The sequence below is a fragment of the Macrobrachium nipponense genome, chromosome 30 (assembly GCF_015104395.2).
Source record: "Macrobrachium nipponense isolate FS-2020 chromosome 30, ASM1510439v2, whole genome shotgun sequence".
Lineage (NCBI taxonomy): Eukaryota > Metazoa > Arthropoda > Malacostraca > Decapoda > Palaemonidae > Macrobrachium > Macrobrachium nipponense.
Genome location: NC_087218.1, coordinates 42,247,789 through 42,273,433, shown reverse-complemented (window position 1 = coordinate 42,273,433; position 25,645 = coordinate 42,247,789). Strand labels below are relative to the sequence as shown.

At 38.7% G+C, this 25,645-nt stretch overlaps 1 protein-coding gene across 1 annotated transcript in view; it reads right to left on the bottom strand.

Moving 5' to 3' along the window:
* Positions 1-25,034, bottom strand: part of LOC135202471 (uncharacterized) — a gene marked incomplete in the record, with an annotated part of 165,475 nt that extends 140,441 nt beyond the window's left edge. Inside the window, 2 exon segments of the mRNA XM_064231879.1 lie at positions 5,892-5,965; positions 24,864-25,034. Coding sequence (XP_064087949.1) covers positions 5,892-5,956 — 65 coding nt within the window.
* Positions 25,035-25,645: the final 611 nt, after the last annotated feature.

The following is a 25,645-nucleotide window of genomic DNA, read 5'->3' as shown; positions in this document are numbered from 1 at the left end:
AAGGGAGGAAGGGAGGGAGGATGGGAGCGGCATAGGAGAGGGGTGAAATAAAGGGGACGAGAGGGTGAGGAGATTCAGGAGGAATCGAGAAGGCTGGCAAGGATCAGAAGCAGAAGTAGGGAGACACTGAGGAGGGAGAGAAGGAAGAATTCATGAGGAAAGATGTAAGATGGAGAAGGGCTGAGAAGACAGTTCCGGCCGAACGAAAGTGTCGTCAAATAATGTCTACAAAAATTAAGAAAAATGACTAAAGAAAAACAAAAGATGGATATTACAGAGCAAACAGAAAATGGAAAATATGAGAAATCCCGAAGAACAGCAGAGAATAAACTACGAACGATGCCGAAGTAGGCACCAGGACGGGCAAACGAAAATGGATAATTAAAATCAGTACGAGAAGAAGTAAAAACTACAGTACAAAACACGAATGAAAAAAAATATACTCGAGAATTTAATCTAAAATAAATTGAGAGAAAACAGAATTGGGAATGAGGTAAAAAAAATTTACGAAATAAGGGTTATTCGAATTTCAAACGTTTAATGGTATTCCACGTACTGGTAAATAAAACTGCACTGTATTCAAAAATCTAAAAAACAAGTACTTTAATATTAACATTAATTGTGACGTGCAGTTTTTATCAGTGTACTAATGCACCCTACTATCTAAATCCCCATCAATAATAATTCACAATCCCTACCAACATAAACTCATCATTGCAATCCCATCACAACTTCGGGTAAAATTACTTCTAAGATGGCTTGGGCATGCGGCGAGGAGAGAAGCACTGAAGTCAGAGAATTAATAGAGAGGGCCTGAAAAGCAGATGAAAACTTATCCCAGATAGGAGTTCAGTCTGATTGACACAAGACATTGTTGAAGGTGGGGTTTGGGGGGGGGGGGGAGCTAATTTTATATTCAACTTGGAAAGAAAAATATGGCGTAAAATGATGACTGAAGATAACATCGATGCTAAATCCACTTATTGGCTACAGCAAATTTGGGCCGCATTTCGTGTGGCTGTCTGCATCCTTCAAGAACTTCATGCTTAACAGGAGCTCGAGGCACCATAATACAAACAACGAGAAGATAAATGGGAAGCAATACAAAGGTAAAAGTTCTGTCATTTTATTCCGTCGGTCCTGGAAAAATAAATCTTGAATGTTGGGATGCATATTAGTAATAACAACTGCATGTCGGCAAATATAGCGTAGATAACTGAGTTTGATTTTGTAAAACAAGCAAATGATTATTTTTTTACTGCAGAAAAGCTCAAGAATGTAAGCACACCATATATAGCTCGGTCCTTGAAGGAACATTCATGGTTATCTAACACCATGGGCCACAACGTACCCTCAACAGGAAAGCGTAAAACCAACCCTTTTACCCACTGCACATTCATCTCGATCCTACAAACACTCACACTTCCTGGATTTTGCTGTGATCCAAGAAAATCCAGGCAAAGCACACAACAAGCTCAAAGTAAATGGGATACATAACGAGAAGTTATGATGGATGTACACAGAGGAACTGAGTAATGTGACGCCTGACGCAAACATGCATGGCTCCTGGAGAAGCTCTTAGTTAGCTACGGCCTTAACAAAATGAAGGCACGGCTTATGTTATCTACCTCTGCAGTAGAAATATTCCATGATAAGCTTCATCAAAGGTTTAATATTAACAGAAAACGCATATTCATTGTACCTATTTTGATAATCTTGCACATTATTGAGCAACAACAGAGAACTAGAAAGACCTATGTAACTACAGTGAAAAAACGATCCAGCTAAGAGAGGCAGAACAAAATGATAAGCTTTCGTAAAAACAAACTCAAATTCCACGACATAAACTAATGACTGATCGAGATGTTTGAAATTTCTAAGAAAAACCAAAAATCTATTTCAATTAAAAAAAAAAAAAAAAAAGGCCTGGAACCCACCAATTGAAGGTCGATGCTGCATTGCCCTTCGAAGCTTCCTTCCTCGGCTCCCAGCCCTTATTTATTTATTTATTTTTTTTACCCAGCCATAACGTAACACGTGGGTCCGAAAATTTCCCAAGAAACGCACCTGTGAAGAAGTTAATTGCGGCAGGTACCCAAGGAACCCTAAACAATCACCTAATGCGCTTTCGGTTCCTCTTTGACACCGTGAGATGGATCACTTGCGTTGGGCCCTCCCCTCCAAGGAGCGAGGAGGCCGCCCCCTGGGGCCTGGGATTGGGGAGGCTGGGGATTCCTTAGTTAATTATACCTTTCACCATGTAAAGCATACAATTTGACGCCCCTGGCCAAGGGTTATTAGTAATACATACCAGTCCCCAACTCAATTCCGTGCGAGCTTTGAATGGCACCTCTTCCCATCTGTTACAAATACCTACGACTGAAAAGTTCATCGATTTTGGTGAACATCCTGCAAATGACGAAAGATACGATAGACAGAAAAAAGAGAAACTGATAAAAAAAGACTGTTTTACCAAGAATGGTAACTAAGACTCCACTGAGGTTTTAACTGCGCGTGAGTGACGAACACAGACAAAGAGGGGTGGGCAGGGGTTGAGAGTGAACCACCGGAGGGGGGCAGGCCCAGCCAGTGCCACCTATTGAGCGCGCGAGGCAACCTGCTGAGCGCTCTCTGATTGGCTAGCACCACATGCTGATTATCTCATATATTTTGGACTACTCCTCCGGTGATATTCATTAATCATTTAACGTCTGCCTGCTAAATGGCTGCGAGTCGTAATTGGTGTCGTGCCCGCCTGTTTGGACTCGTCAGGGAATCATCCTACTACAACAGAACCCCCCTCCCCGCCCGCAAAAACCGGGGTGCCATTAGGGGAAACATTAAATTCCCGTACATATATACATGTACATATGAACTCTCCTGCTATTGCCACTTCCGGGCCGCAATAATGAGATTTTTTTCTTCCCTTTATTTGACCCTCCGCGTGCTAATGCGATTATAATGCTCACTTTTTAAGTGGCTTCCACAAACAAGGTAATCTCTCTCTCTCTTTCTCTCTCTCCAGGCCCCCTCCGCTTCCTTGGTAACCCCTTCTATGGGGTGGAAGAACCAGGCAAAATACAAAGGGCGACGGCGGATGATGCGTTATAAATTAACAAAGAATTAATATGGTTCCCTAAGAAATTCTCAATTTAATACGAAAACATACGTAAATAATATATATATATATATATATATATATATATATATATATATAATATATATATATATAAACTATGTACTTATTACGCATGAATGTACACACACACGCACGTTCATGTATATATATATACACATACATATATATATACATATATGTGTGTATATATATATATATATATATATATATTATATATATATATATATATATATATTCAAAATACAACACACTCCCACAAATCTTAACGAAATCTCTTCTAACACTATGGCAAGGGCGTAAATGTCCCTTTCTACAATGATGAATACCCAAGTACACTTTCTGTCGCCCTCTCAGAAATACACAGCAATGCTAAAACCCTCTTCTCTATCACGAAAATATCAAGTTACAATCCAGTCACCACCACGTCTGTTTTACGACATCTCTCAACAGTTAAAGCTTGGATCTCTCAATGAACACGAATACACTACAAGGTGTTCCCCTTCCGACGGCCTACGCAAGCAAGTTTCCCACACCATAATCGCACAGCAATTTCCTTCATAGCTGGCTAATTCAACCTGAGAGAGAGAGAGAGAGAGAGAGAGAGAGAGGGGTTATTTCCGAAACCATCATTATCCCACCTTCATTATCATTCCAAACCACTACCAAGGCAGAGATCATCACCATTTGTCTTCATTATCATCCAAGACAGTTTTCTTCGCGATGCCACAGCAAACATAATGACTATTGCATTCTCAATTTTTCTTTCATCAATTATCGCTTTTTATTGTTCCTCTAAACTTTTTCTTTTTCGTTGAACAAATTAGCCATTCGCCTTCTACAATTATCATTACTAATACTTATATACTTAGTCATTTATTCTCGAATAAATTACTTATAATTTTATTTATCATTATTCCTTTCTTCAATTTTAATCGTTATCATTCGTTAATTACTTTCCTCTTACCTTAGCTGACCCCGCTACCTTCTTACGCTACACGAATGGCTTGCCATCAGACTGAATACTAATTATTCTTATTATCAGCCTGAAAGTGATTGTCGGTTATTTGGAGTCGTGATTCAAATGATCACGGTACCACATAACACTCCATTCGTCCACCATGATAGTGAATTTACGTAAGTTCTTTTCATGATGACGTATTCAACGTCACATGCAAGTTTTATCATGATGCGAATCTCGATCATCATAATGATGGATTATGTCTCTAACAATTTACACATTACAGCGAGTGTTCTAATAAGTTTACTGTCTACTTTCCCACATTAAATGTTATCTGGCCTACTCAGTGTAAAATGAACGTCTTAACCTTTTATCTGTATTTACAGAAAAATCCTCCACCTATTACTTAACATATCGACTTTTATACCTTCTTTCAAATAAGCCTCTAATCATCTACTTTATAGAGGCAATTAGAAAACCAAGCTTCGATAGTTAAGGAATTTTGCATGATGTACGGCTTCTTATACAAACATCAGGAAACTATCAGATTTCTTCAAATAAACATCAGCGGCAATAACTATCCACAACGGTATATAAATCCCTTATGCATATAAATAATAGGCCTCTCATTACACTGTAATTATCTGCTCCACGGACACTGTGAATCCTTCAAAGAAATGAAAAATATCACTTCGTTAGTCTCAACTATTCATACTATGCGGGAACTGCAGACATTTTAGCCGTCCACCTCACTCAAAGCAAATATCTTAATGAATATAGATCAAACATTTTCTTCATTTGAAAGCAAACAAACATAACGTTTCTCATTCTAAGCAAACATTTTCTTCATCATATATATAATAAACATTTAAGAGTTGAACAATGACCAGCACTCGCCGAGACAAAAGATTACATCACACAAACACAGACGCATTAAAAACTATCGCAATATAATATCCATTAACCCCCTGCTAACGCCTCCACCTCCGCCTTACCGCCCCCTGGGGTTCGGAAAATTCTCCCTAATATCAACACGCCCCCCTCCCCACCCTTTCCCCCTCCAAACACCCACCCTCTCTCCATAAGCCAAGTGATATAAGATTCTCTCCTTACAAACTCTCAACCCTGCCATATGGAAGGTTGGGACGTGAAGGGGAAGGGGAAGGGGGGGGGTGGCTTTGGGCACGCTTCCTGATAGATTTTCTGTATTGCCATGAGCAGTGAATGAAGTACCTGTCGCTTATTCAATTCTGGTGGGTCGCAGTTTGGGAAGTCGGTGGCTCTTGCAACCTCATCCCAAAATAAAGATTTGCAGGAGACAGCCCTACATGGGAACATGACGTATGACGTGGTAAGGCGTGAAAAAATCTCCATCAGTAATCCGATATTACTCATACGGATGGGAATTATGAGTCAAACTTGAATGTCACAACAATTTCATAAAACTTTCCTCGTGATACTTAATACGGCATGTACATACATTTCACGAGCACTTTTGTATCAAGTCCACATAAATGTATGTACCAGCCTACAACAGACATTGGATAATGACGCAGCGTTAGGTATCGGGCGAATAAATTTTAAAAAAATTATAAGAACTGAGCTAAGTTCTTACCCTGATTGAAACCCATTAGATATTAATTATATAAGAAGCAAAGAGAATCCTCACGCTCATACCATGTTAGAAAAAAAAAAGAATGTTGCCTTTAAAAAGAGGAACTTCTTCATTACCACAACAATACCAATCTAGGTGTTAGTTATATACATATATGGAAACAATATTTGAACACTTACTCCTCTTCCTGCATCTCCTTCTCCCAATCCTCCTCCTCGTAGGCGAAGTTATTGACAGCAGACATCTTTAGTCACTGAAAAGGAAAACAAACTTCCTTTAATAACATAAAAATAGATAACCGACCATCAAATTTTTCACCGAGTATGAAAGTAACGAAAACTTCCGCCTGAACTATTGCGTTCCTATAGACTTTTCAATATATTAAGTTTATTAACAAGAGTTCTTAGTATAGAGACCCTATCAGTTTTACGTTGCTTGGACATTACTCTCTGCAAAACTGATAAAAATATCACGTGCATTACCAACCATCCTAAGTACTGTATATCAACATAAAACGTAACAACTAAAAACGTTTATACACCGCGGCAACCACTTACGGTCACCTACGTAACGAGAATATTTCACTTATATACCTGAACCCCTCAAAGATTTTGATCATGAGATGCAAGAAAGTGCAAACACCTACCAGAGAGAGAGAGAGAGAGAGAGGAGAGAGAGAGAGAGAGAGAGTTAACAAAAACTCCGTCGAATATCAGTAGCAGCAACCAGCATCATCAAGGGCACACAGTGAAAAGCGCCCAGTGCCCGCATCTCTCCCGAGGGCACGGGCGGCGGCGGCGGCGGAGAGATGAGCATTCCATAAATCATTAAACGGAGCTTCATCAATCACGCCAGAGCACCGGACGCGTCATTGAGAACACAAGGTGTAATTAATATAAATGAGGCTCCCACTCAGCACCTCACTGGATGGAGATCGAGTCAGTTAATGGGTGCCAATGGGGGGCGGCCCCCCGCGAGTCATGGGGGGAGGGGGTTGCCCAATTGGCTCAAGAGAAAAAAAAATCCATAATCATCACCCCATGATCATTCTCCAGGGTTAGTGCATTACGTAGTCTGGTTCACACCGGGGGTATTCTCGGGATGTGGTGTCTGCCCTACTGGAAGGCTCGATCATCAGGTGATGGACAGGTTTTTCTCATACTTGGTGTGTGTGTGTGTGTGTGTGTGTGTGTGTGTGTGTGTGTGTGTGTGTGTGTGTGTTTTGCTCAATAGTAGGTAGAACAACGTACAAGATGAAATGTAATACAAATTTAAACGCAAAATGTACAAATCTGTCCGTGAATTTACATACAACTGAATCTGTATTATCATACAATGGAGTTGGTACTCGTCTATCTCTGGACATAAAAATTGAAATTGCATGAACGCACAACGGAATGGATTCAAATCTTCCTTTGGAGATTCTACACATAACTGAAACTGCACAGCACGCAGAGCAGATTACGTTTACACCCGGCACTGTTAATTGTACAAATAATTAAACCTGTACAAATCGTACGACTAAACTAAGATACGACTTCAAAGAAATGTATGCAAGAAAGACGAAGAATAAGTACACGTAAAACGTTTAAAGGAAGTGGTTCAAAAAGTTTAAAGCTTGCAAAGGAAAGTGTACGAACTTGCGCAAGTGAAAACCGCGAAAAAAAATACAGGGAATTCAAGCAAATAAATAACGTCCTGATAAAACTGTACAAACACTGCGACTGAATAATTACTCATTTTCAATATGAAAATGTACAACCGTTGTATAAAAAAAAAGAAAGTAAAAAAAACACACAGACAATAAAAAAAACTAAGCGAAACTGAACACGAAAAAATGTGCACGGAATAAAACCAAAGAAATAATAATGTAAAAAGAACAGAGAATCTATTGTCACTTCCAACCATTTACATGTACATTTTCAATAGCACAATATTTTATACAGGTACATTAATGTTCAGAGGAGCATGAATTACAACGACGATATATATATATATATATATATAATATATATATATATATATATATATATATATATATAAAAAACATACAACAAAATTCTACTTGTCATTATGAAGCGAGCACACACAAAAAAACACACACACACACATCATACATACATATATATATATATATATATATATATATATATATATATATATATATAATATATATATATATATATAATAAAGTACAACCACATGAAAAGGAGTTCTACTACAGCCGAGCTTAGAACCATTGCAGAGAGGGACGAGACGAGAGAGGACGAGAGAGAGAGAGAGAGAGATTCACACTACAAGCGAGCACCGAAACCCACTGCAACAAATTTCTCTGTCTCCCTCTCTCTTTCCCCGGGGAGTTATATTGTCTCCTGCAACCCTCGAGACCTGATTGAAATGCTGTTCACGGCCACTTAGCCACGATACATATTCCTATCAGAGGGTTCATGTGTCCTAAACGAGTTTCCAAGGATCATATGCATTACTCTCCGCCACTCGTCTTTATACTACTATTGAGCGCCCCGTGTACGTACACGGAGGAGAATTCTGACATAATATCCGCCGTCTCCGTCCTCTTCGTTTCGAAGTCCACGCGGAGGTTAATGACTGATTCTTCCGGATGGTCGTTAAAGAGTGTGTACGTATATAAGTGTGTATGGTATGTGATTGTATATGTAGATGTGTATGTGTATGTATGCTATGATGGGTATGTATATGGGTTATTGGGATATATATATTATTATATATATATACATATTATATAATATATATATTAATATTTAATAAAAATTTAATATATATGTATATATAGTATGTATATATATATATATATATATATATATATATATATATATATATATATATATATAACGCTTAGGCAAATGAATGACTCAAGGTGATTACTCAAACGCATGCATACACACATTTTTATACTACTTTTACGTAGGACCTCAGAAGGTTCATGAGATGAATCTTATTTTCCAAGCTCTCAGAGGAAAGTCTGCCTCCTTCTGCAAGGAACCATATACTCTTATCTGGGTCACTGAAGATGGAGGCCTCAGACGCGCCTCTGAAAGCACGGAAATGAAGAATTTCTTTTGAACCTCTCCGTGATACTGGGTTCCTCTGTAAAAGTAATTATGTATATGTATGTATATATATGTGTATATATATGTATATACATATACATATATATTATATATATATACATATATATATATATATATATATATATATATTAAATTATACACATATATATTATACATTTATATTTGTAATATATCAAATAATAGGATGGAATTGGATGGATAAAGAACTATAGCGCCATCCCAAGCACTGGGACCCATTTTAGTCAGTCACCAAATATCAAGTATTAAACAAGTGTACTGTTAACTTCATGTGATGTTTAATTCCCTTTGGCAACACAATGAAATAAAAACACGAAACTCAGTTTTAGAAACCAATTATTAGTCTAAGCCATCTCAAACCAGATTCGTCGTACCCTGAAGACCGACATTCTAATACACTTAACATAATTATATAAGATAGGAAAGAACTGCCAATCTTGACTGAAAAAACCAGATTACATTTGCTTGTAATCTGGCCCTTATATATTACCCAAACTAATTCTTTATATAACACTGGAAATTACTGCTTTACTTTTACAACGGTATACATTCCAACATGTGCTTTTATTTAAAGCCTATAATTTTCTGTTAGGTGCAAGTGCTTATTACATGACGCCTAACAATCCCTCAGTAAAGATACTGCATTATTTCTTTTGTATACTTCCCAACTGCATGTATCAGTGCCTTGTTTTCATAATTTACAGATACCAGGTAAGCATGTTTATATTTCAAAGCGAATACGTATACAGAATTCAACAATCACTCTTGAAAGCCAATGTATCTTTACCAATCTTACTTTACCTGCAAATTAACCAGCAACCTTGCTCCTGGTCCTAATTCGCTCTTCGATGTATAAAATGAATCCTTTTTCATAGTAATCATAATCAATATATAAAAAAAAAATCCCACGCACACGTACACACACACTCCCAAACTCTCTCCAACGCCACCCGCCAAAATAGCGAAATAAACCGACTCCATCGGGGAAACGAAATATTATCCACGTAATCAATGAGCACATTATCATAATGTCATCACAACAATCGACGGGGGAGGGAAATGACTATCCGGGAATGCAATTTATACAAAAGGGGGGAAAAAACTCCCCGATATCATTTTGATTCGGAATTATTAATGACAATATTTCGGATTTATTTGCCGACCCATCTGGGTGAGAAAAAAATGAGCGGTGATTTATTGGACATATCAATTGCAATGTAAACAGTGTCCAATCGCGGAATCTCATTTTGTATTAATAAATATCCATAAGGCATTTGTTGTTTTTTATGTATATTCACGCACAAATTTTGATTTATCAGAAATATGCCAATGAATGCGGATAAATTGGACGCATGAACGTAGACTCTGCTTTGTACGTCCTTCAAATATATATATGTAATACAATATTTGTCATATTATGAGATTAAGGTACAAGAAGAAGCAAGGAAAGGTACCACAAAAATCCTATCCACACTGGTACACAAGGATAAATCTCACACCTCAATTTGTATCAGATTCCAAAGGGATGGCAATAGGGAGGCCATATCTAGCCTTTTAGATATAAAATGACAACAAAACGAACTTCCATACCAAAATTCATTCTTGGTCAGATCAATGGGGCTTACAATCTTATGCCCGCTTCAAGCCCAGGTACTTAAAAAAGGTGGGGGAGGGGAGTAATGTGAGTTAAGAGGAGGAGGAGACCTATTAAAAGAGTGCATTTGATGACTAAACTAAGTAATAAGCCTGAAAAAAAAACTACAGTAACATCAAAACAACACAATACCACGCTTATATAGAGAGAGAGAATGTACTAATGGGCCTTCTATACTTGGGACGTATCCTGTTTTAACAGAAGAATTTACACACACACACACACACATATGTGTGTATGTGTATGTATGTATGTATGTATGTATGTATGTATGTATGTATGTATGTATATATATATATATATATATAGATATATATATATATATATATATTATGATATAATATATATATATTAATATCTATATATATATAATTACCAAAAATTCCACCTAACCGGCGACTATATATTAAAAATATAACAGACTTCATATCTCTCATAATTAGAAAATAGATAATTAATAAACACCCAAAATATTCATTACCCTGACAAGAAACCCGCAAATGCCCTTTCTTTTCCTAACATAAGCACTAAGTCCTTATTAAAAGCCATCCAGGACCAAAGGAACCCAGAAAGGCTAACTCCATTTCCAACGGAGGATGTCCTAATTACATTGTATGTACTAATCAGATAACTGATTCCGAATATACCAACAGCAAATCACATGGCATTTAACATAATAATCCGTATGAAAACACGAGGTACATCACATAATACCCCTAAAAATTTCCAGCTGCAAAGAAATAAAATATGCTCACTAAATACATTTACAAATCAGTTACCCCAAGTGGAAGGACTAGAAATTAAAAGTACCTTTCTTCTCAAAAAAAAAAATAAATAAAATAAATAAATAACTTAAATAAGATTAAAAGTAATATTGTTCACGCTAAAGAAATGCTCATTAACCAATCCGATAATTTAAATAAGCAAAGGAATGCCCATATCCCGTCACTTAAAATCTTCACTGACCTAACTTCCCCCACCCTTTTTTAAAAATCTCTCTCTTAAATTTCCAACAACTAGCTGGAATGAACAACATACCTTCAAAGGTCCATGTGCTGACTTTCTGAATATCTAAGACTATCAGACAACATAACTGAGTGCCCTTCTTTTCTTCTTCTCAATGATCCACGAATCCCCACAATCTAACTGTCACCCATTAGCCTTCCTTTTAATTAAATGCCCAAATATCAACATCAGACTGAAACTACTTCTCTTATTTGCTCAATGCCTAATGAACTCTCCCACCCCACTGCCCTACCTCTTTTCTAAATGCCAACGTTAACTCCTAGCTTTGCCTCTTAATGCCCAACGAATAACCTTCTCAAGTTCGAACTGATCTACCTCTTCAAAAAGAAAATGACCTGGAATACCCGCAGTCTGCCCCGCAACTCGTCTGAAAGTCACCCCCCCCCCCCCTGCTCCAACCTCAACAAAAATGCCCACTTATGCCTCTTGTTAAGTGCAATTCTCTCCCGCCTCTTAGTCAAGATGGCAGGGGCGAGAGGAGCGAGGTTCAGTTCATATCCTTGCCACTGACACAACTGATGATGTTATTAGGGCCCCGGGGAGAGAGAGAGAGAGAGAGAGAGAGAGAGAGAGAGAGATTCAGCCAGACTACGCCATTACCACCGGTATTAAACGTTGTCCACGACCTAAATTTGTGATTTAATTGGTCGTTTACGGTTTGTATTCGTTCAGAGAGAGAGAGAGAGAGAGAGAGAGAGAGAGAGAGAGAGAGAGAGAGAGAGAGAGAGATAGGAAACCCAATGCGTTCAAGAAAATTTTGTGAAAGAAACTAGAACACCTCTGGAGTTACTTTCTTTCCAATTACAATGGATGCGCAGGAGGGGGTGAACTAGTATCACAAGGACTGAAAATATACCTGAACAAAAAAGCATTAACCATTCACCGACATATACTATTAAAAAAGTATGGTTTCGCATAATTAAATTTAATCGGTACTCAAGTTCCATTGCTTACAAGCTATCGGTCACAAGATACACCCACCTACCAAAATAGATCTCTAGAATTAACCCAGGTTGAGCATAAATTACAAATGTTACATTTATAAAGCAATACTGGCTTATCCCTCCACAGCACTACTCGAAATACATAACGGTCAATGACACGGCCAACTTAATGGTTTATCCTGGCCTTCCAGGGACAGAAGCTTTACACCTTCATATTCAGAGCAAGAAGAAAACTGAGGCAATAATGAGAATTTCCATGATCTGACTACGCAAATAATCAGACAACGAACACGTGAAGAAGCGCAGTCAAAAGAGGTCACCATTGTCATCCATTAACAGCCACTGAGCAACACCGAGTGAACGAAAGAAAGCTCCATCTAGCGGGAACATACGGCATACCAGCACGCGGTCATGCACTCGAAGGCCAAATCCAATCAAATCAATAACTGATTTCCGATAGTCTTTCCAAAGAGTTATGCTACAGTGCATCAGACACAAGGCTTGAAGACAAATTCGAGAGAGAGAGAGAGAGAGAGAGAGAGAGAGAGAGAGAGAGAGAGAGAGAGAGAGAGAGAGAGAGAGTTCAATCACTAACTCCAGGAAACACCGAACTTCAATTGCTCCTTTTCCCCATCTCTATCAATAACCGTTTCTTTCATTTGGCTTAATGGAAAACACTTGGTTTGTTGATTTCCAATAACCAGCTTCTCAATATCGCAGTTGATCCCCCTCCACACCCCCCAAAAAGAAATCATAGACCAGTTGTAACAACCGTCTAACAGGCGATTACCCCCCAATGATGGCTACCCATAAACCACAATAACAGCACAATGACGTCACAAACGAATGACACTTATTGCTAACAATAAACGCATCAATAAAGAATACAATAAAAAAAAATCCGGCCGGTGTATTTCAGCGGGTAAGTATGTCCTCTTTGAGAGGGGTGAGGGGGGCATGGGGAGGGGAGGGGAGGGGAGGGGGGATACGAGGGGAGACGTATCATGGGTGAGAGGCCTTAATAAAAGGGCCTCGGGGAATCTTTACAAAGAGATGCCGCCGACATGAGGAAGAGAGGAAAATGAGGGCTCTTTCCCCCTCTATCACAGCTCATATGTGCCTTTGTTCCGCCAAAAAGCGAGAGGCGGTTGTGATGACGCAAATATTAGTTGTAGTCTGCGTTATGAACATCAATTTGCCCTCCGCGCCCGATGATTCCTTTGTTTGAGCTCAAAAGAGCGACGAATGGTCCGGCTTGGGAAACGTCCTCTGTTGCCATACTGCGAGCTCCACGTTTCTCGTGTCATTATTCAGCTGAAAGCTTTTTAAACCTATAAAAAAGGGTACACGGCCGAAGTTATACACGTACGTTCCAGATGTTTCGAAAAGGCCTTTACGTGGAACTATAATGACCAGGACAAAAATCGAATATACAGCCGTAGTAGCGAGGTGAATTAACCCAAAAGACGAGGTTACGTCGAGTAGCCGTCAGCCTCTTTTTTTTATGTGCACGGTAAGTGGTGGCGTGCAGATATTGCTGTTAATCCGTCAATATTATGACCCCACAGAAACCCTAATTGCTTCAAAGTGACATGTCGAGGTTTTATTCGTAGGATTATTTATTGACCAGCTTCCCAAGTTACGCGTACGAACCGACGAAATTTACATTGGGACGGGAGTCGTTTGCGGGCTGTTGTGCCGACGTAAAGAATTAAGCAGCTGGTTGATCGGGATTTTGTGCGACAACAAAGAAGATAATCGGAATACAGCGACAAAATTGAAAAAAGAAATCTACACACAACATTGAAAAAAGTAGTGAAACAATTGATAAAATCACCAGGGAAAAATTAATAATATCTTTAAAAATCCACCAGCTTAACTTCATGAACTGCAAAAGCATAATATTAATTTCCATACAGAAAGGACACAACTGCGGAGACAAGCGGAGATTAACTACACAATGGCAAAGGAGACCTATACATAAGAGGGAGAGGATACCAGCACACGAGAGAGAGAGAGAGAGAGTCTTCTAACTGAAACATCGCCCGCCATCGTTTACTCGCTTTCGTGCACCGACAATATGGAGGGGGAGACGACCCAGGCGTGAAATGCCACGTGTTATTGTGCTTTATAATCTTATATGTCCCCCCCTATCCCCCCCTTTGCCTCTGAGGGATTTCTGTTACCCAGGCCCCTTCTCTCTCTCTCTCTCTCGCTTCACCTACATCCTCCGAATGATTAAAGATTGTTAACGGTGTTACATCTATTAACTATCATCACTTTCGCTCTCTAACCTATTCTACGACTTACCTCGTCTCTCGTCTCACTACCATGCACTATACATCACTCAAATACCTAAACACATTCGCTGCACTATCCCCACAGTTTCCATTTATCCTCGAGATATTACTCTTGTTCACATTACTCTCGATTTCCTATTCTGTCAAACTCTGTCGTTAGTATGGTGATCTGCAAACAGCCATCATTCTGCTCTCTATTCACTGGAAACATAACAGAACCTTGTGTCTCAGATCTACTTTTACACCAAACCAAACACTCACCTATTTACGCATTCTCATGCAAAGTTGGCATCCATCATTAACTTTTGTGCAATATCATGCGAAATACCCTCCACAATGACTACCAATTCTTTCACGAGATTTGCGTAGATCCATGTGTGAAAATGCTGCACATTTCTCTTTACCTTCAAGTGTCAAATAAATGTTTAATATACATTTGATTATACTATGTTTTCCAATCAATCCTTTCGTCATAAGTATTCAATCTGTCAAACCAGTCAATCCAAATCCAACCCCACTCCTCCCGGTATACAAAGCAACACTGTCCGTTGAATATTTAGCCTTCATCAAAGGAACCTTTCCCTCATCCCATGCTACATACACCATTATCGGTCGTAAAGGTGTGGGCATACACGTTGAGACTTACAACACTTTTATCGCAAAAGTGCTCTCAATATAAATTGAAGTTAAGATTAATGTTGGCTCCGCTTACGAAGGCAACCTACTTCATTCACACAAAACGTTGACATCAGGGAATACTTCTTTCACCACCAACCCCCTCTTTCCAGAACTGAAGCAAAGATATACGTACATACTACTCTTTTTAAAACAATTCAAACTTCTCTACTTTAGATCTTACACCTTTACGTTGCATGGAACCTAGTCTTTCGTGGGTTCTTTAGCTAAAGAAAAGAAATTGCTTTCTATTTGGTCCGCTACATCAACTAAAACTAAGCCATAGCCAAGGAAAAATATTCCTTGAATTTAAACAAAACGGGACACAAATTCCGTATTGCCGCCTTCCCTTCACTTTTTGAGTCCTCTCATCTGAGGCGCCTACTGCTTACCACAAAGGATGCCGTAAATCTTTTGGGCATCCCCCCGCCCCATATGACCGACAACCATTCGCCCGACCGATTTCACGGGAGCTTACGACGCATACGATCGGCAAGAATATACGAAACACACCTCAAGTTGGTCATAATCGTCATTTCATGTTCCCTAATTATATGAGACAAACGTATAACATTTTCTGCAGATGTATTTTACACTATACAAATTATTAATTTTCCACATCAAACCTCATAAAAGAAAGACCCCAGAATACCTGCCCGGAGAATCTACTGCTATCTCTCTTTCTCTCGATATATATATATATATATATATATAATATATATATATATATATATATCTATATATATATATATATAGGATGAAAGCCACAAAAGAAAGTGAAACAATGGAGTAGCTGCAAGATCTTTCGACTCGACGTCTGTTAAGTAAAGGACGTTGAGTCGAAAGATCTTGGAACTACTCAATTGTTTCACTTTCCTTCGTGGCTTCTACCTTTATTTATATATTCATCACGTTCCAAACTTTCGTGATTCAGCTATATATATAATATATATATATATAATGTGGCCGAAAACGTATTAAACAAGCTGGTAAACGTTCATAATCTTTCAATATACTAACTAAATCTCACCAATCGTACTGCTGAGAGAGAGAGAGAGAGTCCTATTTATAACAGAAGAGCCACTGTATAAAAAAAAAAAAAAAAAAATCTGAACGCCGTACTCCATTTGGTGTTCCCCAAGAGTCTGCGTGAAATCACCGTACTGTTGCTATTTGCGGGAACTCGCACCGTGTCCAATCGTCACCGGCGGAGAAAAGGATTCAGAAGAGGATCCGAACCTCGTGTTTGAATCATGCCACTACCTTTTCATTGCGGGAGGACGACCTCACACTCACAAAAGATAACCAACCACCCCTTAACCTACTGTCCTTTAACATCAATCTTTCGGTCGCCAAGCGACTTTGTTTAGAAGCCGACATCTCTGGAAGCGTGTATGGAAATCCTGGATTCCAAAAGAAGTTGACAATGACCACGCACGAGTATTTTCCAAGTTTCATTCTTGGACATTTGCGATAAAGAAAAGTCGCTCTCTAACCACCACGTCGAAAAAAACAAGCAGTAAGACCAATGGCAGGAACAACATGGGGAGAACAATGAGGAGAAATTCAACTTAAAAAACCAATCAAAATATTCATGCAAAATTCTGTCTATCTGAAACACGTCTGACCACCTAAATAGGGGACGACTCAATTTCGTGTTAAAAGGGCCTAGACTATCTGACTAAAATATGTTCCTACACACTTGACGTGATTACGTAGTACAGCCGGTCCTATGTTTGTTTTATTTGGTGTTTTTACGTTGCATGGAACCAGTGGTTATTCAGCAACGGGACCAACGGCTTTACGTGACTTCCGAACCACGTCGAGAGTGAACTTCTATCACCAGAAATAAACATCTCTCACTTCTCAATGGAATGGCCGAGAATTGAACTCACGACCATCGAGGTGGGACGCCAAATCCATACCAACCACGCCGGTCCTATGACTAAAGCATCTATATTATAATTATTAAATATCAAGTCACAAATATAATCTAATATCGAATTCATTGTACCAGCGGGGAATTATAATTGACAAGTGTTTCCTGCCCGGCCGGGTCTCGAATCTGAATCTTTTTGATAATTATTAAATAAACCGTTCGTAACCCTGGTAACAAAGTGGGGAAGGGTTGCAGTGAAAGTGTTATCTACATTCATATTGGGACTGACTATAATATTAATTGCCTTTTAACCTGAACTACTTATCTTTAGGGACAGTACTTAGTTCTCCAAAGTTTTCCTATAGTTCAGATGCGTCTCAGTATGGCTCAGTGCAAATATCACTCTAGCATCCCTATGCCTGATTGTACAGAAAGTTTTAACTCCCATGACAGATTGTGTGTAAATAATTACAATAATCATTGCTCTAGTACGCAAATGTGCTCCTGGTCACAAATGAGAACTAGAGCAATGATAACTTAACTTTCTACACAATCTATCTACCTTTTTTCCCACTGTTATCCCTACACTAAGGGGTTGGTTGCCTGATGTGCCTTTCCTTACATCATCAGGCATGGTTTATCATTTGGCAAAGGGGTTTTTACGACTGCATGCCCTTGCTGTCATCAACCACAGCAGTTTCCACAGTTATCTATCATGGAAGTTAAAACCTTCTATATAATCAGGCATAGGGATGCTAGAGTGATATGGCACTGAGCCATACTGAGATGCATCTGAACCCTCTATGAAAACTTTGGAGAACCAAGTACTGTCCCTAACGATAGGTAGCTCAGACTGGAAGGCAATTAGTATACAGTCAATCCTAATACCATGAATTTAGATAACTGTACCAGTGCAGCCCTCCCCCACTTTGTTACTTGGGAGAGAAGAGTGGACAGAGTTGCACCTTATGAGCTTAAGCCGGACTAAGTCTACCTGCACCATGGTCTAAACAGCACCTACTTATCCAGAAGCTGCCTTGAAAAGGAAGGAAGAAAGAACAAAAAGAAATTTCGCCAGCCTGCCATTCATTCAACCTCCAACCTCATGCCATCCAAGTACCTTTGGCATCCCACTCTGAGGAAAAGGAGCTACCTTGGGCAGCTACCACAAATCCTAAAAAGATGGGTCCAATGACTTGTGGCTGAAGAGTCACATCCCACTTTGGAGATCGAAGTTATTGAGGCAAGACTGCTTCAAGTTCCCATGAGCATGGACACCTTTACCAAGGAAGAAAGGTTCATGCTCTTATGTTTCGTAGGTAAACAGGGAGATGCTGGCTGAAGAGAGAGCCTGGAGAAACCTATCAGCCCTACCTACAGTAGAGCTCCCATGCAGGTGAGCGATTTCATAAGATGGCACTCACTTCAATTCTGACAGTGCTTCTTGTGAAAAGACTTCTGAGATATCTTAATCCTAGACAGAGGAGGCAGAGGAGGAAGAGCTTAACACGCGTAATCGATGCTGCAGGGGTATCCCCACAGGTAAGACAATCACAACAGCATTGAGCTCCTTAGCTGAAACACCAGTAAAAGAGGGATCACTTGCAGAACTGAGCAGAAACATCTATCAGTATTCCAGCAGAGCCACCTACAATGAAGCTGCCTAACTTGGAGAGATGCACCGGTGTCAGCAATGTTGAAGAGCGAGGATTGGTTGCCTATGCTGACAAGTGTAACCCTTTCCTGGGAAAAGAAGCAATGCCAACCAAAAAATATGGCCCATCTTACCGGGCAAACACTTGCAGCAAATTTTATGAATGATCCAAACATCTCTTCCACAATCCTTTAAAGTGCCTCCCTTGCATTAGATGCAGCACAGTGTCCAACCATGAAGACTGAGCCTGAGCAAGCTAGTGATAACAGAGCAAGTGGGGAAGATGAAGCAGAGTGAGCTACAGAAACCATACTTTTCTTAGCTATACAAGATGGGACATTAGATTTTGGTACTAGTAAAAATAATAGAAAGGCAGGAAAGCATATGCACTGAGATTGCCCCATAACAATGTAGGGTCTAGCACAGCTAGGCATACACCAAGAAATAAAATGAAAGGCCGATGGCTATTTTAACTAGTTATGTCCCTAGAAAGGTCATCAAATTCATGACAAATGAACAGCCGTGGTTTAATGATATATGAAGATGAGCCTACAATGACAAACGAACCAAATTCAGCGCGTGGAGTTAAATCGTTCAAATGGAAATTACACTAATTTTGTTAAGAATCGCTATGATGAGAATAGAACTTCTAATTCAGCTGAGAGAAAATACAATGATTCTTTGAAGAGGAAACTTAAAGGAATTACTTGCCTCATCTGTGGTGGACTAAATTGGCATTACAGATATCGTCCTACATTCCACCACGACTAACATAGGAAAAAGGCTGAACTGCTTCATCAAGCATTTGAAACTGAGCAATCACCTGAGAATGTCTATCTCCCTGATACTTGTCATCCTAAACCTCTTACAAAATTTGTACTTTACTCCAGGGATGTTCAGAAAATTCTGGATAATCTTGATAGCTGCGGTGGAGAAGACCCAGATGGTTTCTTCCCTTCATATTTTTTAAAGTCTCTAGCATGCTGTCTCCCAAGTTTGGAGATTCTATAGATTTTTATGTTGACATAGTATCTTTGTGGATGAGTGCAAGTTGGTAATACAGTGCCAGTTCCAAAGAGTGTCATATCTGCAGTCGCTATCCAAATTTGCTGGAAAACTTTTTAAGCCACTAGATAAATACTTGTTGAATATAAAGGATTATTAGCAGACTCAATATGCATATAGGAAGCAGCTAGGTACATGTAATGCTCTTTTAGACTTCACATGCCATTTGCAAGGGAACTTTGATAATGGTTCTGTGTGCACAGTAATTCAAATAGATTTTAGTGATGCTTTCAACTTTGTAAACCACAAGGCACTTATTTATAAACTTCAGAATCTTGGAGTGGGTGGATATGTTTTAGGATTACTTCAAGTTAAACATCAGTGAGTTGCCGTGGACGGGATTTTCAGTGAACCAAGACCTATTGTGTCTGGAGTTCCATTGTTTAGTATGCAACACTTGTGGGTGTAGTAGTCTCTATTTCTGGGAAATGAGGCTGCCCTCAGCCTCAATTAGGGCATGGACCAGATCAGGGAATGGTGTAGTTGGTGAAGTATAAGGTTGAACTCCAGTAAAACTAAAAAAACTATTGATTGGCAGATCTTGTACAGATTTCCCACCCCATCCTCCCCTTTAGGTGGCTGGAACTTTGCTGAAAGAGTCTGAAGCTTTAATTTCTCTATGTGTAACCTTTGACTCACAGCTAACTTTTCAGAAACATCTAGGTTAGGTATTGTTCATGAGGCCTCATATATATTTGAAATAGTGATAAAATCAACGCAACTTGTTTTACTAGAATACTGTTCTTTGGTGTGGAAATTTGCTCCTGCCAAAGATTTATCTCTTTTAGATAGAGTGGTTCGTGGTGGTCGGTTTGTTTCCAAATAAGACGTAGTAATGACTCATCGATAGATGGTCTCGTTTGTCACTTTTTCAAAAGTTGTATTTCAACAAAGATCTTTCACATTCACAATTTATACCTAATCTCCTTTATCTGTCAAGAGCAACCAGATTTGCTGAACAGCAGCCCCAATATGCAGTAAATGTGCCTTGCTGTTGAATCCCTTTTCAAGAGGTCCTTTGTTCCTCACACAGTTGGACTATGGAACAGCCTCCCAGAGGAAAAAGTGCAATTGGTCCTTCAGAAGTTCAAGCAAAAGTGCAATACACTGCTACTCTAATACTATTCTCCTTGAATTTTAATACATTTATATCTACTTGTTAATTCATTAATTTATTTTTTCTCTTCTAATAAGAGGGATCTCTTCTTTCTGAATTTCCCTTTACCTCATCTTCTTATGAACACCATATCCTCAGGAAGCTTGAATGTGGGCTTACTCCATATGAATAGGTTTTATCTGCTGCATATATTAATAATAATAATAATGAGGTCCTCCACAGTCAAAGGCATGTTGAGTGTTGGCAGATCGACATTGTACAAATTTCTGTCACTCCAGGCACTACTGAAACAAACGTATGTGGAGTTGCCCATGTGGCACAAGTTTCTCTGGAGATCAAAGGAAAATACCTGGAACTGGTAGCCTGTCCCATTGCAGACAACGTAAAAGAACTTCCTTAACTGAAAATAGACATCCTTCAGATCTAATGAAAGCATGAAATTGTCATCTCATATGAGCCAACCTGGAACGTGAGATTTCCATTTTGAATTCAAAGGATACAGAGCAGTAACTGGTCTCCTGCCTCCTGTCAAATTTTCCATCAGGAAAATCCAACTAGTACTGTACACTGGGATCAATTTGAGATATGAAAGGCAACCATCCTTGAATAGAACTGTAGTTATCCCAAAGGATGCACAAACTATCTGAAGTTCTGGCCCGTTGCCTAATTACACAATCACACCAACTTGCTGCAAGGGAAGAATGCTCAGCAACCTACTCCCCTTTTCTTCCTTATCCCTTCCTTCCTAGCCAAGGACAGGCCATAAAGATTTCTGACCCCTTTCAAAACAAGCTGGCATATGAATAGCATAACTTCCCCCAAAGGAAGCTAAAAGGACAGTACACAGTATTTGAGGAAGTCCAGAGCAACATGTATTGGGGAATGGTGCAAACCATTCTCCTCTTCACCATAACCTCAACCTTACTCTTTAAAAAAAAAAGAGCAAGGCAGTACAGTACTCCTGATTGCATATTTTGCAACATAAAACCACTCATGGGGTATACCTGTCAGGAAAAAAACTAGGAACAAGGTTAGCAGACTGGTGTGGAAGGAAAATCAACTTCCTAAACCAAAGACCATCAACCTTCTGAACATAATCTTTTTCATCAAAAGACATCCTAGAAAAAGTGAAGTTGGCCATTGAGTTTATCCATAAATATAACCACAACTTAGCCTGGAATGAAACCAAGTTGACTTTTTCCAAGATAACTGCTCCTGATGACCAAAAGAGAAATTCACTCTGGCCAAATGCTGAGGATTGGGGTATGAAAGGAAGAAGATATGTAGTTCTGTGGTTCATGATCAAGTCAACTTTTTTAAGTATGCCTTCCGCAGGAGGGTACCAGGGCAACAGATTAAAAGATATCTGCTGAAATTTACCCCAAATGTTTGCCTCTTCATTTATTGATTTCTAATCAACAAACCTATTAAAAACCTATTTGCATATCAAGCAGATGCATAAGCCTCACATCATATTCCCAATTGTTTCCCAGTGTAAAGCTAGCCTGTGCTAAAAGAGCATATGGTAGCAATAAAATAATCCATCCTGCTTTCTTCAGTCAAAAAACAACCAACTTCACCTTGCGAGCAGTAGTGGCCTCTCAACATATACAATGCACAAAAACTTTCAATGACGATAACTTTCATGTATAAAATAGCACTGATATCAAAGTCAGAATGTATTGCGCAGTAACATCCATCCCAAGCCATTTTCATGTGCACTAGTTTGAATGATTAAAATGCAACTGTTTAAGCATACAAAATATAATCTTTAAAAGACAATTTACCATTTACCTAAAGATGACTGAGGATCAGGACACAACCAAATGGGATGCTTAAAACAACAATTCTATTCTCAAATATTCTGCTAACCCAAGTTGCACAAAAGTGCATAAGGAAAATTGGCAGTGTCCTGAAAAAATGTACCTAACATGGAGTAGGTTAGGCTAGACATCTTTTGAGACAGTCCTTCCAAATTTCTCTTCCTTTGGGAGTGAACAGACTTGTCAAAACCTCCAAATTAAGTTATTAATTTCTTATTCATTAGTTGCATACAACAGTACATATTTTATTAATGTCTACCTTGAAATTTTCTCACATCCCTAAGGTAAATGTCCCTATATAAGTAACCCAACAATGTCTGGGACTACTGTATCGTAGTAATTTGATTAAAAAAAAAAAAAGGACCTACCACATTCACTCAAGTTACACTGGGTTTTCTTAAGACAATTGAAAAATTTAATGGGTTTTTGCATTAAATTTGTGATTTATCCTTTATGCAAAAAGTCCAAGGAAATGAGCAATAACCACAAAATGCATTTTTAAAATCACCACAGTTTTTACTGAAATTCTAGTCTTCGGTAGTCCTCTACCTTTTGTTTGTACAGATAGTTTTTTTGTGGGTAATGACTTGGTGGAAAACCCAACATCAATACTCTGATTACCATTTGCCTTATAATGCAATTTCTTGTAAGATGTTCCGGTATTTGCTCCTTAATGTGTTGTCAACAAATGTACAACAGCGAAATTGCAGCATCATAATTCTTTCTGAGGTTTCTTTCCAATTTTGCATCTGGGTCATAATTTTGTCATGTGCATGAGAACTTATTTGCCCAGACCTACTAAAACATGAAGTACATACTGTATTTCTTTCTTGGAGTGAATTATTTTATAGTCTTCAATAACACTCATATTCCCAAAGCAACTGAAGAATGGTTTTGAGTATACAACCTACTTGAAGTTATCATAAGTTATGTTACAAGTTCTGAGCAATGGCTAACACCTAGAATAACAAATTTACTGTGTGATCATACCAACAAATAAACGAGGAAAATACTGAAGGCACATAGCCTGCAAGCAATACAAATGCTTGGTAATGCCATTGCATGGCACTCATGTGAGAAACCAAGCATTAGGCCTAGCTTAGGTTAAGTTTGGGGATCAAGAGAGGCACTTCTAAGCAAGGTCAGGATGGCAGTTAATACATGGCTTATGACAACATGGGTCCCTATGTGTGGCAGCCTGGGGTTCACTGTCCTAATCTTATTTAATTTCTGCAATTTTCGTTCATTCATAGGTAACCCAAAATCCCCATTTCTCAGAGGTTTGCCATAAAGCTAGTAGTAGGCCTAGGATAGGGTGTGTAGACATGAGTCTTAACTGAGCATTTCTGACTTTTCCTGACTTAAGCTAGGCTACATGGGTAGGACTATTTTTATAGTAGGCTAATGTGAGCTGGAATAGCATTGGGGAAATTATGAAATCTACTATGCAACATGAAAATTCCATTTCGAAATACATACCTACTATACCATTGAGAAACTAGAGCTAGCATAGAACTAATGAAATTTCTAGCCATCAATAACAGACAAATAGATGTTCTCATGCATCTGAAACTAGAAAATTGCATGTATAGGCTAGGCTAGGCCTAACAGAAACAACAAAATAGCCTATTAGGCCTAAACAAGAACCCATCTCATAAAGTCATCTCTAAACCTAACCAAAATTTCAATATAGGCTAGCTTACCTAAACCTATTGGCTCAGGCCACATAAGCTACCGGGTGGGGGAAAAAAACTGGATCTTAATAGTTCATGATCTAGGCCTACTTTTTTGCATCATCCAAGTTGCATCTACCATCTCGTGAGTCAGACTTGTCACATGACTTAACACAACAAATACTACAAAAACATTTACACTAATCAGCTTACCCTAAGCAGAATGCAAACAAGGGCCGTCTGAAATATACTGTATAAACACGGAGTTCCCACTAGTGTGTTTACAAGTTTGTAAAACAGAACTGGTAGATTTACAATCTGTTACATTACTTGTAACTTTTCCCAACTTGAGTTGAGTCACTGCGGTCGAACGGACCGAACGGACTCACTATTACGTAATGTCACCAAAAGACAAATGAGTGTTAGATAAATCATATATATATATATATATCTCTATATATATATATATTATATATATATATATAGATATATATATATATATATATATATATATATATATGAAGAAACTCCGTGTGATTTTAATTAACAATGCAAGGTTAAGAAATAAGGTTGATACCACTGCAATTTTACAGGAGCGCTATTTTTAGAATTTCATGTGTAGCCATTGATGGGTCGATTCATTTCTTTAGTAAACTGGCATTCTGTTTAGTCCACGGAACAGTTTTGAGCATTAAACAAATAATAAACGTGAAACATACAATCCTAGTCCTAATATGTAGTGTAAACAGGCATTATCCGTACTTCAAGGTGCAGCTAATAAGCATTTGACCAAGCAATATGCATTTAATGAATGCTATTTCGTTAATTATTCTTTTCCATTACAACGTTATGCTCGCGGCCTATAAACCATAGGCCTAGTTCTGCAGCAACAGAAAGCAATAGCTCTGCAAACAATGTCAGAGAAAGAATGGCCTACCCTGAATGTTACAAAATTTAACCATTAACCACTGGCTAACTTTTTTTTTATATTCATA